The 18,424-nt window shown below is 49.6% G+C and overlaps 1 protein-coding gene across 5 annotated transcripts in view; it reads left to right on the forward strand.

Moving 5' to 3' along the window:
- Window positions 1–18,424, forward strand: part of sobpa (sine oculis binding protein homolog (Drosophila) a) — a 242,894-nt gene that overhangs the window by 143,912 nt on the left and 80,558 nt on the right. For all 5 annotated transcript variants that reach the window (XM_078399864.1, XM_078399865.1, XM_078399866.1 and 2 more), the window contains exon 4: window positions 1,949–2,100. In XM_078399864.1, the coding sequence (XP_078255990.1) occupies window positions 1,949–2,100 (152 nt within the window). The remainder of the gene's footprint in view (window positions 1–1,948; window positions 2,101–18,424) is intronic.

Raw genomic sequence — 18,424 nt, forward strand, 5'->3', positions numbered from 1 at the left:
GGCCAGTTCATTGGCTATATTTAAGAGGGAGTTAGATGTGGCCCTTGTGGCTAAAGGGTTCAGGGGGTATGGAGAGAAGGCAGGTACAGGTTGCTGAGCTGGATGATCAGCCATGATCATATTGAATGGCGGTGCAGGCTCGAAGGGCCGAATGGCCTACTCCTGCACCTATTTTCTATGTTTCTATGTTTCTATAGGCAAATGGTGAGAGGTGAAAAGATTTAATAGGAACCCGAGAGGCAACTTTTTCACACAGGGTGGTGAGTATATGGAACGAGCTGCTGGAGGAGGTAGTTGAGGCAGGTACTTTACACCCTATGTAATAGACACTTCGACAGTTACCCGGATAGGAAAGGTTTAGAGGGATATGGGACAGACGCAGATGGGACATATTGGTCAGCATGGGCAAGTAGGGCCTATTTTCATGCCGACCAAGATGCCGCATCTACGCTAGTCCCACATGCCTATATTTGGCCCACATCCCTCTAAACTATAGGTAGACATAACATGCTGCAGTAACTCAGTGGTCAGGCAGCAGCTCTGGAGAAAAGGAACAGGTGACGTCTCGGGTCGAGACCCAACTTCATACCCTCATCGCCTTCAAGCTTTCAGATCCATGCACCTGTCCAAATGTCTTTTAGGACTTTTCACCAAGAGGTTGGTGGGTGTATGGAACGAGCTGCCAGAGGAGGTAGTTGAGGCTGAGACTATCGCAACGTTTAGGAAACAATTAGCACGTACATGGATAGGACAGGTGTAGAAGGATGTGGGCCAAACGCAGGCAGGTGGGACTAGTGTGGATGGGACATGTTGGTCGGTGTGGGCAGGTTGGGCCGAAGGGCCTGTTTCCACACTGTATCACTCTACGACTCTTTTCACTGTACCTCGGTTCCTGTGACAACAATAATAAACCGAAACAAACCTAAACTAAACCTAACATAAAGTTGACATTGACGCTGTATATGACTCTATGACTCTATGCTGTATGTGACTATGATTAACCCCCCTCATCCCCCCTCCCTCCCTCATCCCCTCCCTTCCTCCCTCATCCCCTCCCTCCCTCATCCCCTCCCTCCCTCATCCCCTCCCTCCCTCCATCATCCTCTCCCTCCCTCTCTCATCTCCTCCCTCCCTCATCCCCTCCCTCCCTCATCCCCTCCCTCCCTCCCTCCCTCCCTCCCTCCCTCCCTCCCTCCCTCCCTCCCTCCCTCCCTCCCTCCCTCCTCCCTCATCCCCTCCCTCCCCTCTCTCATCCCCTCCCTCCCTCATCCCCTCCCTCCCTCCCTCATCCCCTCCCTCCCTCCCTCATTTCCTCCCTCATCCCCTCCCTCCCTCCCTCATCCCCTCCCTCCCTCATCCCCTCCCTCCCTCCCTCCCTCATCCCCTCCCTCCCTCTCTCATCCCCTCCCTCCCTCATCCCCTCCCTCCATCCCTCCCTCATCCCCTCCCTCCGTCACCTTCCCTCCCTCCCACATCCCCTACCACCGTCACCCCCCTCCCTCCCTCATCACCTCCATCCCTCCCTCCCTCCCTCATCCCCTCCCTCCGTCACCTTCTCCCTCCCTCCCTCATCCCCTCCCTCCGTCACCTTCTCCCTCCCTCCCTCATCCCCTACCTCCGTCACTCCCTCACTCCCTCCCTCATCCCCACCCTACCACCGTCACCCTCTCCCTCCCTCACGTCCTCCATCCCACTGTCATTCCCTCCCTCCCTCATTCTCTCCCTCTCTCCATCATCCTCTCCTTCCCTCCCTCATCCCCTCCCTCCCTCCATCATCCCCTCCCTCCCTCCCTCCTTCCCTCCCTCCTCCCCTCCCTCCTCCCCTCCCTCCCTCCTTACCCTCCCTCCCTCCCTCCTCCCCTCCCCTCCCTCCCCCCGTGCTTCACCTGTGAAGTGCCGGAGTTGCAGTGTGCTCACGGTGCGTGTGGTCCTGTCTCCTGTGTTGCAGACGATGAGCTGATAAACGTGCAGATCGTGTGCGCCTGGTGCCAGAAGCTGGGGATTAAGCGCTACTCCCTCAGCATGGGCAGCGAGGTGAAAAGCTTCTGCAGCGAGAAGTGCTTTGCCGCGTGCCGACGGGCGTACTTCAAACGTAACAAGGTAAGAGACCGTAAGGAGGAGCCCTCTCACCGAGCGAGGGTCACCACGCGGCCTGCCGTTCACCTGTGTTGCTAAAGAGTCGGAACAATGCTCCCCCACAACTCACCCTTTGAGGACTGCAGCAGTAATTGAGCTTATTGTTCCACTTTGATTTTCGCTGGTTCCAACCCCCCCCCCACCTGACAGTGTTTGCCCACCTCCTCCACCAATCTCTCGAATGATACAAGCTTGTGTGCAAAGGCTGAGGTGAACGGGTCATGTCATAAGTGATAGGAGCAGAATTTAGGCCATTCGGCCCATCACGTCCGCTCCGCCATTCAATCGTGGCCGACCTAACTCTCCCTCCTAACCCCATTCTCATGCCTTCTCCCCATAACCTCTGACACCCGTACTAATCAACAATATGTCTATCTCTGCCTTAAAAATATCCATTGACTTGGCCTCCACAGCCTTCTGCGGCAATGGATTCCACAGATTCACCGCCCTCTGATTAAATGGGCCAACCTTTTTCCTCATTGTCCTCTCCATTTTCAAAGGACGTGGCTCTACCACGGTTGACATGCAGTGGAGGGGGAATTCGGCAGGGTTGGCAAGTGCCTTGGGTTCCTTGGTCTCACGTTCTTAAACACAAACACCCCAGAGCACCAAACCAGCAAACTGTCCAAAGGTTCATTTCCAAGTTCAGCAAGCAGTTCTAATCGAGCCACATTCTCAAACACTATTCACAGGCAAAGAGTCCTACAGCGTGGAAACAGGCACAACATGCCCACCTGACCACATGCACCATCTACACTATAGACAATAGACAATAGGTGCAGGCGTAGGCCGTTCGGCCCTTCGAGCCAGCACCGCCATTCAATGTGATCATGGCTGATCATTCTCAATCAGTACCCCGTTCCTGCCTTCTCCCCATACCCACTGACTCCGCTATCCTTAAGAGCTCCATCTAGCTCTCTCTTCAATGCATTCAGAGAATTGGCCTCCACTGCCCTCTGAGGCAGAGAGTTCCACAGATTCACAACTCTCTGACTGAAAAAGGTTTTTTTCTCATCTCCGTTCTAAATGGCCTACCCCTTATTCTTAAACTGTGGCCCCTGGTTCTGCACTCCCCCAACATTGGGAACATGTCTCACCTGCCTGCGTTTGGTCCATACCCCCTTCTAAACCTGCCCTATCTAAGTACCTGTCTAATTGCTTCTTAAACATTGCGAAAGTCCCAGCCTCAATTACCTTCTCCAGCTGCTCGTTCCGTACACCCACTACCCTTTATGTGAAAAAGATACCCCACAGATTCCGATAAAATCTTTCCCTCCCTTCACCTTAAACCTATGTCCTCTGGTTCTTCATTCCCCTACACTAGGCGTGAGACTCTGTGTGTCCACTCGATCTATCCCTCGCTTGGTTTTGTACACCTCTATAAGATCAATATCAAAATATATTGTCAAATATTTCTCTTATTGGAATTTGGCATTTTGAGATGCACGAAAGCCATCTTGTAGATATTTGGTTTTCTTAAAGCTGTAAAGGATACTCTGGTCAAATCAGTAGTTTGTGGATTCAGGAAAGCAGACCTCTGCATTGATGAGCTCACATCATGTTCGTATAATCCTCCAAACGCTTATCATACGGGTTCAACGGTGCTTTATTCTCACTTTTGCAAATGCACAGTGAAATTCTTTCCTTGCACGCATTTGAATGAATGAATGAATGAATGAATACTTTATTGTCACATGTGACAGGTCACAGTGAAATTCTTTGCTTGCAAGGTATGCAAATAGTTGGCACATAAAGGGCGCTGACAAAGTTACAAGGTGCCCCCGCGCCAGGTCTCCCTTTGTTCTCCCCTCCCTAACGGCGGTCCCCCCCACGCCGGGTCCGCCTTTGTTCCTTCCCCCGTATCGCTGTACCGAAGCATCTCCGAATAGCAAAGTGTACAGAACTTGTCCACTGATCCCGCGTGCAAGAGGCGCCATGTTTAGGCGCCATGTTCAGTATCCAATCCACGCTCTAAGAGTTATGAGCGGCGCACGATCCAGGCAAGCCTCAGGCTGCCGCGGGGCATCCAGCCGTCGCCTTCCCTCGGAAGTGAGTGTCCACCTGCGAACCCACGTCCTCTCCTCGCTCGTCCACCCTCGTTCCCCGAATGCACATCAGTGCATGCAAGCGACGCCAGGTTTTGGTGCCATTTTGAAAGTCTCCCAGAAGAGCCCTTGTCTTTTATTCGAAGAAGCGCGGGGTCGTTCAACCGCCGAACCCATCGAGTGTGCGGCGCTGGCATTTCAGAGTGTACGCGGCATCTGTGGCAGTGAGCGTCTTGCATTTGGCGTGCCCGGTGTAGCTAGGGGTGCCAACTACCTCACTGCCAAATACGGGACAAGGTGACGACACTGCCCGCGCCCCACGTGACCTCACCCCGCCAGCACCCCACGTGACCTCACCCCGCCAGCGCCCCACGTGACCTCACCCCGCCCGCGCCCCACGTGACCTCACCCCACCAGCGCCCCACGTGACCTCACCCCGCCAGCGGCCACGTGCTCCCGCTCCACCAATGGCGGCCGCCTGGGCTGGGAGGTTGGTTGCTACCATTAGTACACTGTCTGGAAGGTAGACACAGATTTTAACCAGCATCTGCAGTTTTTTTCCCTACTACACTGTCCGGATCTACACTGTCCAGGCCTATAGCGTCCGAGCCTACAGCGGCCCCCGGGCCTAATACGGGACAAGGGCGGTCCCGTGCGGGCAAGCCAATTTAGCCCAAAATACGGGATGACCCGGCTAATACGGGACAGTTGGCAACCCAAGGTGTAGCTGACCCTGAATGAATGACTGAATGAATAAATAAATGAATGAATGAATACTTTATTGTCAAGTCACAGCGAAGGTCTTTGCTTGCATACCCAAGGTATGCAAAGAGTCGCCACATAAAGGGCGCTGACAAAGCTACAAAGTATCCCGCGCCAGGTCTCCCTTTGCTCCTCCCCTCCCTCTCGGCAGTTCCCCCACACCGGGTCGTCCTTTATTCCCCCTCCCCTCACGGCCGAACCCCCACCTCCCCACCCCGGATCACATCATTTGCACAGTGTGCATCTGCTTGGAAAAACATTGGGAGAAAAATGCCGCCTTACCCGCCAACATCATCGGAGTGAGATTTAATGTAGAAGGATCAGGAAGAACTCTACAATTACTTTAAATAGTGAATGTACTATGGGGTTGCTGGTTTAAATTGATTTTAACATTCTGTTCAGCCTACCTACAGATGTAACATTACTGAAACCTCAGACAAAATATTGAAATGATTTTTTAAAAATCGATTAATTTGATATCCTTGTATTATTCCTGATTGCTCTGTTCCCTTGCTCTAGTTTGGGAAACTTCATTGTTGATGACTAGTCTCTTGTTTGGTCAAGTGTATAAATGGGTACACTCTAATACTGGTGAAACATAGGAATGAAATCGGAGTTTTGTCTTTTCATTATAAGGTTGTTCTGGTCATGAGTTACTTTCAGTTGAAAGTATGAGCTACAAGTATTGGGCCGATGGGCTGAATGGCCTAATTCTGCTCCAACATCTTCTGGTCCAAGTTTTGGCTGAGGTTAGAATGCAGCTTCAAGGTTAATGACGGCCGTGGATTTTTGGGGAAAGTGTTCAAACATTCTGCTTATCAACACAAAATGGTGGCTGATTTGTCTTTTACCTTTTTGTTTTATGAGCCACCTGCTTTCTCAGCCGATAAGTGGTACTTTGTGAGAAGATTTGGTGATGGTTGACATGTTGCCCCACTGAAGAAGAAGAAGAAGAAGAAGGTCACTAGTACACGTGCCTCCTAAATGGTAGCGTGAATGGTTGGGTCAGGCAAATGTTGACAATTAACCATTGCAGAGAAAAGTGTGGACGCAGCCCAGGCCATCACACAGACCAACCTCCCTTCCATTGACTCCATTTACACCTCACGCTGCCTCGGCAAGGCCAGCAGCATAATCAAGGACCAGTCGCACCCCGGCCACTCCCTCTTCTCCCCTCTCCCATCGGGCAAGAGGTGCAGAAGTGTGAAAATGCACACCTCCAGATTCAGGGGCAGTTTCTTCCCAGCTGTTATCAGGCACCTGAACCATCCTACCACAACCAGAGAGCAGTCCTGAACTACTATCTACCTCATTGGTGACCCTCAGACTATCCTTGATCGGACTTTACTGGCTTTACCTTGCACTAAACGTTATTCCCTTGTCATGTATCTGTACAATGTAAATGGATCAATTGTAATCATGTACAGATGCTCCTCGACTTATGATGCATCGACTTACGATGCTTCGACTTTACGATGGTGCAGAAGCGATGCACATTCAGTAGAAACCGCACTTCGAATTTTGAATTGTGATCTTTTCCCGGGCTTTTCCCAGACTCGCAGACCTGCCGCTGCTCAGACTGGCAGTGTCTTACGCGGCACGATACTCTCAACGGCAGCGAGCCGCAACTCCCAGTCAGCCACGCTCGGGAGCTGCCGCGACTACGATGTTGGGCAGGTTAGGTGGCTATGATGTTGGGTAGGTTAGGTGGCTATGATGTTGGGTAGGTTAGGTTGCTATGATGTTGGGTAGGTTAGGTGGCTGTAATGTTGGGTAGGTTAGGTGGCTACGATGTTGGGTAGGTTAGGTGGCTATGATGTTGGGTAGGTTAGGTGGCCATGATGTTGTGTAGGTTAGGTGGCTATGATGTTGTGTAGGTTAGGTGGCTATGATGTTGTGTAGGTTAGGTGGCTATGATGTTGGGTAGGTTAGGTGGCTATGATGTTGTGTAGGTTAGGTGGCTATGATGTTGGGTAGGTTAGGTGGCTATGATGTTGTGTAGGTTAGGTGGCTATGATGTTGTGTAGGTTAGGTGGCTATGATGTTGTGTAGGTTAGGTGGCTATGATGTTGGGTAGGTTAGGTGGCTATGATGTTGTGTAGGTTAGGTGGCTATGATGTTGTGTAGGTTAGGTGGCTATGATGTTCGGCAGGTTAGGAAACGTCATATATTCCTTTTCTCCAGAGATGCTGTCAGTCCCACTGAGTTACATCAGCATTTTGTGTCCATATCTCCGGTGTGACCAGCATCTGCAGTTCCTTCCTGCACACTGCTTCTAAATCTTCCTTGTCACAGCATGGAAATGTTAAAGATTAGAAGACACAACTTTGAGGTGGGTGGGGGGGGGCAAAGTTTAAAGGAGGTGTGCGGGGCCGCCTTTTTAAAACAAGAACGGTGGTGAGGGTCTGGAAAATGCTGCTGGGGATGGTGGTGAAGGCAGATACGATAGTGGGAGAAAGATCTACCTGGAACCTGAGGGGTAATGTTTTCACACAAAGGGTGGTGGGTGCAACTGTATGGAACGAGCTGCCAGAGGAAGTAGTTGAGGTAGTTACTACTGCAATGTTTAAGAAACATTTGGACAGGGACATGGATAGGTCAGGTCTAGAGGGAAATTGCTATTGAGGGCGTGCAGCGTAGGTTTACCAGGTTAATTCCCGGAATGGCGGGACTATCATATGTTGAAAGACTGGAGCGACTAGGCTTGTATACACTGGAATTTAGAAGGATGAGAGGAGATCTTATCAAAACGTATAAGATTATTAAGGGGTTGGACACGTTAGAGGCAGGAAACATGTTCCCAATGTTGGGGGAGTCCAGAACCAGGGGCCACAGTTTAAGAATAAGGGGTAGGCCATTTAGAACTGAGATGAGGAAAAAAAAATTCAGTCATAGAGTTGTGAATCTGTGGAATTCTCTGCCTCAGAAGGCAGTGGAGGCCAATTCTCTAAATGCATTCAAGAGAGAGCTAGATAGAGCTCTTAAGGATAGCAGAGTCAGGGGGTATGGGGAGAAGGCAGGAACGGGGTACTGATTGAGAATGATCAGCCGTGATCACATTGAATGGCGGTGCTGGCTCGAAGGGCCGAATGGCCTCCTCCTGCACCTATTGTCTATTGTCTAATTGGGCCAAACGCAGGCAGGTGGGACTAGTGTAGATGGGACATGTTGGTCGGTTTGGGCAGGTTAAGCCAGAGGGTAGACATAAAATGCTGGAGTAACTCAGCGGGACAGGCAGTATCTCTGCAGAGAAGGAATTGGTGACATTTCGGGTTGAGACCCTTCTAGGGCCTATTTCCATGCTGTATGACTATGACTCTGATTCTTTCTATGTACCTACCCATGTATCTGTTAAATATTGTTATAGTACCAGCCTCAACCACCTCCTCTGGCAGCTCGTTCCATACATCCACCAACCTACGAGGCAAAATCAGTTTATTTCCCGAAAAAGTAATTTGCCTCTTTTCTTTTAGTTAAGGCTTTCAGTAACAATGTAGTGAATAATGTTCGCCAACAGTTTAAGATTGTGAAAAGGTTGCAAAGAAAATGCAAGGTATATTGGGACAGGTTGAGTGATTTTGTCAATACTTGGCACATGTATTTACCTCATATGTGAAGTGCTCCACTTTAACACAAAGAGTAGAAATGTGGCATCTTTATGCGACTTTGGTAGGGGTTGCCAACTATCTCACTCCCAAATAAGGGACAAAAGGTAACGTCACGGCCACACGCCCCACGTGACCTCACCCAGTCAGCGGACACGTGCTCCCGCTGCACCAACGGCGGCCGCCCGGGCCGGGAGGCGAGTTGCTAAGCAACCTCCGTTAGGCGGCGCCCGGGCCTACACTGCCCAGGCCTACAGCAGCCCCTGGGCCTACCGTATCTGGGCCTACAGTGTCCGGGCCTACAGCGCACCCCCGGGCCTAATACGGGACAAGGGCAGTCCTGTAAGGAACAAACCAATTTAGCCCAATATACGGGATGTCCCGGCTATTACGGGACAGTTGGCAACCCTAGACTTTGGTGTGGCCACATTTGGAGTATTGCGTGGAGTTCTGGTCGCCCTATTACAGAGAGGATGAGGAGGCTCTGGAGAGGGTGCAGAGGAGGTTCACCAGAATGATGCCTGGATTTGGGAGTATTACCGACAGGGAGAGGTTGGACAGACTTGGATTGTTTTCTCTGGGACACCAGAAGTTGCGGGGAGACCTGATAGAAGAAAATAAAATCATGAGAGGCATAGATAGGGTAGACAGTCTGGACCCTTTTCGCAGGGTGGAAATGTCAAAGACTAGAGGGCATAACTTTAAGGTGAGAGGGGCAAAGTTTAAGAGGGGTGTGCGTGGCAACTTTCTAAGACAATAGGGCGGTGAGTGTCATAGAGTGATACTGTGTGGAAACAGGCCCTTCGGCCCAACTCGCCCACACCGGCCAACAATGTTCCAGCTACCCTAGTCCCACTTGCCTGCACTTGGTCCACATCCCTCCAAACCTGTCCTATCCATGTACGTGTCCAACTGTTTCTTAAACGATGGGATAGTCCCCGCCTCAACTACCTCCTCTGGCAGCTTGTTCCGTACACCCACCACCTGTGTGAAAAGGTTACCCCTCGGATTCCTATTAAATCTTTTCCCCTTCACCTTGAACCTATGTCCTCTGGTCCTCGATTCCCCTACTCTGGGTAAAAGACTCTGTGCGTCTACCCGATCTATTCCTCTCATGATTTTGTACACCTCTGTAAGATCTCCCCTCATCCTCCTGCGCTCCATGGAATAGAGTCATATAGCATGGAAACAGGCCCTTCGGCCCAACTTGTTCAAGCCGACCATCTACACTAGTCCCACCTGGCCCTTATCCCTCGAAACCTTTCCTATCCTGGTACCTGTTCAAATATTTCTTAAACGTTGTGATAGTGGCGTTGTGATGGAGTGCCTGGAACGTGCTGCCAGGGGTGGTGGTGGAGGCAGATACAATCGTGGCCTTTATGAGACATTTGGATGGGCACATGGAGATGCAGAGAATGGAGGGATATGGGTTATGTGCAGGCAGACAAGAGAGGGCCTTGGCATATTCCGCATAGTCACCATGGGCGAAGGGCCTGCTATTGCGTTGTACTGTTCCGTGTTCTTTAAATGGGAAATAATGATGCACAGAGGGATCTATGTGCCCTTGTACACCAGTCCATGTGTACCACCTGTGAAGGCACAATGAACAGTGGGGTGGCACGGTGGTAGAGTTGCTGCCTTACAGCGCCAGAGGCCCGGGTTCCATCCTGATTACGGGTGCTCTCCGTGCAGAGTTTGTACGTTCACCCTGTGACCTGTGTGGGTTTTCTCTGGGTGCTCCGGTTTCCTCCCACACTCCAAAGACGTGCAGGTTTGTAGATTAATTGGCTTCTGTGAATTGTAAATTGTGCCCAATGTGAAGGATGGTGTGATAGAGTCATCGAGTCATACAGTGTGGAAACAGGCCCTTCGGCCCAACATGCCCACACCGACCAACATGCCCCATCTACACTAATCCCACCTGCCTGTGTTTGGCCCATATCCCTCTAAACCTGTCCTATCCATGTACCTGTCTAAATGTTTCTTAAATGTTGTGATAGTAACTGCCCCAACTACCTCCTCCAGCAGCTCGTTCCATACGCCCACCACCCTTTGTGTGATAAAGTTACCCCTCAGGTTCCGACTAAATCTTTCTCCCCTCACCGTAAACCTCTGTTGTCTGATTCTTGATTCCCCGACTCTGGGCAAGAGTACCTGATCTCTGCAGATTGTGCATGGGGTGATCGCTGGTCGTCGGTGGGCTTGGTGAGCCAAGGGGCCTGTTTCCACACTGTATCTCTAAAGTTTCTAAAGTCTGAAAAGTAACCTTCCGTCATCACCCTCTGCTTCCTTCCATGAAGCCTATCCATTCAGCTATCTCTCTTTGGATCCCATGGGATCTAACCTTCCAGAGCAGCCTACCATGCGGAACCTTGTTGAACGCCTTCCTGAAATCCTGAAATGCTGGTACTCCAGCATTTTGTGAAATAAATACCTTCGATTTGTACCAGCATCTGCAGTTATTTTCTTACACAAAATGCTGGAGTAACTCAGCAGGACCGGCAGAATCTCTGGAGATTAGGAATGGGTGACGTTTTGAGGTGAGACTCTTCTTCAGACTGATTGACGGGTCCCTTTCAGAATGGCAGGCAGTGACTAGTGGGGTCCCGCAAGGCTCGGTGCTGGGACCGCAGCTATTTACAATATACATTAATGACTTGGATAAAGGGATTAAAAGTAATATTAGCAAATTTGCAGATGACACAAAGATGGGTGACAGTGTGAACTGTGAGGAGGATGCTATGAGGATGCAGGGTGACTTGGACAGGTTGTGTGAGTGGGCGGATGCATGGCAGATGCAGTTTAATGTGGAGAAGTGTGAGGTTATCCACTTTGGTGGCAAGAACAGGAAGGCAGATTATTATCTGAATAGTGTCAAGTTAGGAAAAGGGGAAGTACAACAAGATCTAGGTGTCCATGTTCATCAGTCACTGAAAGGAAGCATGTATGTACAGCAGGCAGTGAAGAAAGCTAATGGCATGTTGGACTTCATGACAAGAGGAGTTGAGTATAGGAGCAAAGAGGTCCTTCTGCAGTTGTACAGGGCCCTAGTGAGACCAACCCTGGAGTATTGTGTGCAGTTTTAGTCTCCAAATTTGAGGAAGGTCATTCTTGCTATTGAGGGAGTGCAGGGTTGGTTTACTAGGTTAATCCCCGATGAGGAGGATTGGTGATCATTTTCCAATGTTCTATAGATTCAGGATCAGTTCCTGTGGATTTGAGGGTAGCTAATGTTGTCCCACTTTTTAAGAAAGGAGGGAGAGAGAAAACGGGAAATTATAGCCCAGTTAGTCTGACATCAGTGGTGGGGAAGATGCTGGAATCAATTATAAAAGACGAAATTGCGGAGCATTTGGATAGTAGTAACAGGATCATTCCGAGTCAACATGGATTTACGAAGGAGAAATCATGCTTGACTAATCTTCTGGAATTCTTTGAGGATGTTACTAGGAAATTTGACAGGGGAGAGCTGGATGTGGTGAACCTCAACTTTCAGAAAGCCTTCGACAAGGTCCAACATAGGAGATTAGTGGGCAAAATTAGAGCACATGATATTGGGGGTAGGGTACTGACATGGATAGAAAATTGGTTGACAGACAGAAAGCAGAGTGGGGATAAATGGGTCCCTTTCAGAATGGCAGGCAGTGACTAGTGGGGTACCGCAAGGCTCGGTGCTGGGACCGCAGCTATTTACAATATACATTAATGACTTGGATGAAGGGATTAAGAGTACCATTAGCACTAGACTGGGTATCCTAGTGCATCAGTCACTGAAAGGAAGCATGCAGGTACAGCAGGCAGTGAAGAAAGCCAATGGAATGTTGGCCTTCATAACAAGAGGAGTTGAGTATAGGAGCAAAGAGGTCCTTCTGCAGTTGTACAGGGCCCTAGTGAGACCGCACCTGGAGTACTGTGTGCAGTTTTGGACTCAAAATTTGAGGAAGGATATTCTTGCTATTGAGGGCGTGCAGCGTAGGTTTACTAGGTTAATTCCCGGAATGGCGGGACTGTCATATGTTGAAAGACTGGAGCGACTAGGCTTGTATAGACTGGAATTTAGAAGGATGAGAGGGGATCTTATCGAAACGTATAAGATTACTAACAGGGTTGGACACGTTAGAGGCAGGAAACATGTTCCCAATGTTGGGGGAGTCCAGAACCAGGGGCCACAGTTTAAGAATAAGGGGTAGGCCATTTAGAACGGAGATGAGGAAAAAGGTTTTCACTCTGAGAGTTGTACATCTGTGGAATTCTCTGGATGCTTTCAAGAGGGAGCTAGATAGAGCTCTTAAGGAAAGTGGAGTAGGCAGGAACGGGGTACTGATTGTGGATGATCAGCCATGATCGCAATGAATGGCGGTGTTGGCTGGAAGGCCCAAATGGCCTCCACCTGCACCTATTTTTCTATGTTTCTATGAAACGTCACCCATTCCTTCTATCCAGAGATGCTGCCTGTCCCGCTGAGTCACACCAACATTTTGTGTCGACCTTCGATTTAAACCAGCGTCCGCAGTTCTTTCCTACACATTCTGTGCTGTTCTCTGTTCCATATTCTAATACTTGCCGGTGATATGAATGGGATACAATTCACAATTTATTTGTTTATTGCAAATTATGTGTTTTCACTGCATGTTGTGAGTCTCAATCTTGGTTAAATAGATTTATTAACAAAATGCTGGAGTAACTCAGCAGGTCAGGCAGCATCTCGGGAGAGAAGGAATGGGTGACGTTTCAGGACCCGAAACGTCACCCATTCCTTCTCTCCCGAGATGCTGCCTGACCTGCTGAGTTACTCCAGCATTTTGTGAATAAATCGATTTGTACCAGCATCTGCAGTTATTTTCTTATACTACTTGATTAAATAGATGATCATCAAAACATTTACCATCCAAGTTGGTGTATGCCTCAACACTGAGGGCCGCCAAGCCATTTTAGTAAACAGAGATTGGAATCAATTTACCCGGAATGTCAAGGCCGTTGATATAGTGTTGACTAGTGCAACGTTCGTGGTCAGTTTATTTAATGCTGATGTCAGCAGAGTGAAAAAGGAAAATCTGATTTTAGTTGTTTTTAACCCCAAGGTATTGTTTGGGATTGGTTTTGTCGAAGAAAAATAAGATTGCAGCCATTGTTGATAAATTCTTGGAACAGAATTGGGCCATTCAGCCCATCGAGTCTACTCCGCCATTCAATCATGGCTGATCTATCTCTCAACCCCATTCTCCTGCCTTCTCCCCGTAACCCCCGACACTCGCACAATTCACGGTGTTAAGATTCCTCGGGTTACAGTTGGAAGGTTAACTTTGGTCTGGCTGCTGTTGCTGGCTTGATCACAACTCTTCTAATGCATGATCTGGGGTTGCCAACTTCCTCACTCCCAAATGTGGGACAAGGTGACGTCACCGTCCTGCGCCCCACGTGACCTCACCCAGCCAGTGGCCACGTGCTCCCGCTCCATCAATGGCGGCCGGCTGGCCTGGCCCCGCTCCAGCAATGTCTGGCTGGCTGGCTGAGGTCACGTGGGGAGCAGGGCGGGTGACGTCACTGTTTGTCCCTTCTTTGGGAGTGGGGAAGTTGGCAACCCTACTAATATGGGACAAGGGTGGTCCTGTACAGGACAAACCAATTTAGCTCAAAGTACGGGATGTCCGGGCTAATATGGGACAGTTGCCAACCATAGTATGATCATGACTCTCAGGCATAGGAGCAGAATTAGGCCATTTGATCCATCGAGTCCTTCAATCATGGCTGATCTATCTTTCCCTCTCAACCCCATTCTCCTGCCTTCATCCCGTACCCTTTGATGCCCCTACTAATCAAGAATCTGTCAATCTCCGCTTTAAAAATACCCACTGACTTGGCCTCCACAGACGTCTGTGGCAATGAATTCCACAGATTCACCACCCTCTGATTAAAGAAATTCCTCCTCGTCTCCTTCCTAAAGGTATGTCCATTTATTTCGAGGCTATGTCCTCTGGTCCTAGACTCTCCCACTGGTGGAAACATCCTCTCCACATCCACTCTATCCAAGCCTTTCACTATTCGGTAAGTTTCAACAAGGTCTCCCCCCCCTCATCCTTCTAAACTCAGCAGGACCCCAACAACTCTCACCAACTTCTACAGATGCAGTCTTAGAAAGCATTTTATCGGGATGCATCACATCATCGTTTGGGATCAGCTTGGGACTGCAAGAAATCGCAGCGATTTGTGGACGCAGCCCAGACCATCACACAAACCAACCTCCCTTCCATTGACTCCATTTACACCTCACGCTGCCTCGGCAAGGCTAGCAGCATCATCAAGGACCAGTCGCACCCCGGCCACTCCCTCTTCTCCCCTCTCCCATCAGGCAAGAGGTACACAAGTGTGAAAACGTACACCTCCAGATTCAGGGACAGTTTCTTCCCAGCTGTTATCAGGCAACTGAACCATCCTACCACAGCCAGAGAGCAGTCCTGAACTACAATCTACTTCATTGGAGACCTTCGACCTATCTTTGATCGGACTTTACTGGACTTTTACCTTGCACTAAACATTATTCCCTTTATCCTATGGCAATCCATTGCGGATGGCTCAATTGTAATCATGTGTTATCTTTTCCTGGGAGGTCAGGACCTTTCTCTGGTTGGTGAAAGGATGGTTCAGTTGCCTGATAACAATCATAGAGTCATACAGCGTGGAAACAGGCCCTTTGGCCCAACATGCCCACACCAACCAGCATGTCAAATCTACAGTAGTCCTACCTGCCCGCATTTGCCCCATATCCCTCTAAACCTGTCAGAGAGTCAATAGAGAACTAGATTAATACAGTGTGGAAACAGGCCCTGCGGCCCAACTTGCCCACAACAACCAACAATGTCCCAGCTACCCTAGTCCCACTTGCCTGTGCTTGGTCCATAGCCCTCCAAACCTGTCTTGTCCATGTACCTGTCCAACTGTTTCTTAAACGATGGGATACTCCCAGCCTCAACCACCTCCTCTGGCAGCTTGTTCCATACACCCACCACCCTCTGTGTGAAAAAGCTACCCCTCGGATTCCTGTTAAATCTTTTCCCCTTCACCTTGAACCTATGATGTATCCATGTCCTATCCATGTACCTGTCCAAATGTTTCTTGATCGTTGCAATAGTACCTGCCTCAACTACCGCCTCCGGGAGCTCGTTCCGTACACCCACCACAGCTGAGAATATTTTTGATTTTAGGTTTTACTTTACCTTTACAGAGTGTCTATTAACAATACCTGCATTGGAGGTGGGCTGGAATGTATGGCTGGGCTGTACACTCAGGTAACTTGTTCAGCTGAATCAACATACTCAGAGCACTGAGTGCTTTTAAAAAAGAGCAAAGGAAAACATTTATAACATTTATAACTAAAACTGCAGCAAGTTCTGCTAAGGTAAGAAGTAAGGTCATCTTTCCAGAAAAAGATTACGTGAGTGGAGGATAGTTGTCTGCAGATTAATGTGGGGATCATTCTCGGCCATGTAGATCACATGAGGGTTCTGACTCAAAACGTCGCCTATCCATGTTCTCCAGAGATGCTGCCTGACCCGCTGAGTTACTCCAGCACTCTGTGAAACGTCACCTATCCATGTTCTCCAGAGATGCTGCCTGACCCGCTGAGTTACTCCAGCACTCTGTGAAACGTCACCTAACCATGTTCTCCAGAGATGCTGCCTGACCCGCTGAGTTACTCCAGCACTCTGTGAAACGTCACCTATCCATGTTCTCCAGAGATGCTGCCTGACCCGCTGAGTTACTTTGTACCCTTTTTAAGAGGATGTTTCCTGGACTGAGGGCCTGAGCTATAGGTAGAGATGAGGACTTTATTCCTTGGAGCGCAGGAGGATGAGCAGTGATCTTATAAAATCATGTAGGGCATAGATAGGTTGAAATCAGTCTATTACGCAGAGTAGGGGTATCACAAAATGCTGGAGTAACTCAGTGGGTCAAGCAGCATCTCTGGAGAGAAGGAATGGGTGACCCATTCCTTCTCTCCAGAGATGCTGCCTAACCCGCTGAGTTACTCCAGCATTTTGTGATACCTTCGATTTGTACCAGCATCTGCAGTTATTTTCCTACACACAGAGTCGGGGAATCTTCTTATCGAGCCCTCATCACAAGATTAGAAATTATTCAGCCAGAGCTGAACACACTTCTGGGCATCTGCCGACAATTGCTTTATGTGCTTCTTGTGCGTAGTGGTGGAAAGATTGGTGGAAACAGGGGCCGCGATGTGGACACTCTTTCCCTGACCCCAGTAGGGAAATGAAGGGTTTAGTTTAGTTTGGAGATACAATGTGGAAAGAGGCCCTTCGGCCCACAGAGTCCCCGTCAACCAGTGATCGCCCCGTACACTAGCTCTGTCCTACACGCTAGGAACAATTTACAGAAGCCAATTAACCTACAAACCTGTACTTCTTTGTGGGAGTGTGGGAGGAAACCGCAGCACCCGGGGAAGAACGTACAAACTCCATACAGACAGAACCCGTAGTCAGGATCGAACCTGGGTCTCTGCAGCCGTAAGGCAGCAACTCCACCGCTGGGCCCCAGAGTGTTGCTCCATCATTTTGAGTCTTCGTGAATCGGCATCTGCAGCTCCTTGCTTCTATTTCTAGATCACTGTATTCACCGATTCACTTGACAAAGTTACTAAGTGTCCCCACAGCTCTCGAATAGCATTGTAACTAAATACCTAGATTAGAGAGCACAGCTTCATGGCGAGAGGGGCAAATTTTGAGGGAGATGTGCAGGGAAAGTTTGACGAACACGCAGAAAGTGATACATACCGGGAACATTGAGGGTGGCCGAAGAGACAGATTTAGATTTTTAGATTTTTTGGATTTAGAGATACAGCGCAGAAACAGGCCCTTCGGCCCACCGGGTCCTCGCCGCCCAGCGATCCCCACACACTAACACTATCCTACACCCACTAGGGACAATTTTTACATTTGCCCAGCCAATTAACCTACATACCTGTATGTCTTTGGAGTGTGGGAGGAAACCGAAGATCTCGGAGAAAACCCACGCAGGTCACGGGAGAACGTACAAACTCCGTACAGACGGCGCCCGTAGTCAGGATCGAACCTGAGTCTCCGGCACTGCATTCGCTGTAAGGCAGCAACCCTACCGCTGCGCCACCGTGCCCGCTCATATGCCAGTGACATTCAAGGGGTTTTTATTTGTGCACATGAGAATGCAGGGAATGGAGGATTTGGATCATCCGCAGGAAGAGGAGATTCATTTAACCTGGGGAGATGTGGAAGCAAGGAACTGCAGAAGCAGGTTTACACAAAGGGACACAAAGTGCCGGAGTGACTCTAGCGAGTCAGACAGAATCTCTGGAGAACACGGACAGGTGATGTTACAGGTCAAGACTGAAATCTGAAGATGAGTCCAGACCTGAAACGTCACCTATCCATGTTCTCCACAGATGCTGCCTGACCCGCTGAGTTACTCCAGCACTCTATGAAACGTCACCTATCCATGTTCTCCACAGATGCTGCCTGACCCGCTGAGTTACTCCCGCACTCTGTGAAACGTCACCTATCCATGTTCTCCAGAGATGCTGCCTGACCCGCTGAGTTACTCCAGCACTCTGTGAAACGTCACCTATCCATGTTCTCCAGAGATGCTGCCTGACCCGCTGAGTTACTCCAGCACTCTGTGAAATGTCACCTATCCATGTTCTCCAGAGATGCTGCCTGGGGCGGCACGGTAGCGCAGCGGTAGAGTTGCTGCCTTACAGCGAATGCAGCACCGGAGACTCAGGTTCGATCCTGACTACGGGTGCTGCACTGTAAGGAGTTTGTACGTTCTCCCCGTGACCTGCGTGGGTTTTCTCCGAGATCTTCGGTTTCCTCCCACACTCCAAAG

This window comes from Rhinoraja longicauda, chromosome 5 (assembly GCF_053455715.1).
Source record: "Rhinoraja longicauda isolate Sanriku21f chromosome 5, sRhiLon1.1, whole genome shotgun sequence".
Taxonomy (NCBI): domain Eukaryota; kingdom Metazoa; phylum Chordata; class Chondrichthyes; order Rajiformes; family Arhynchobatidae; genus Rhinoraja; species Rhinoraja longicauda.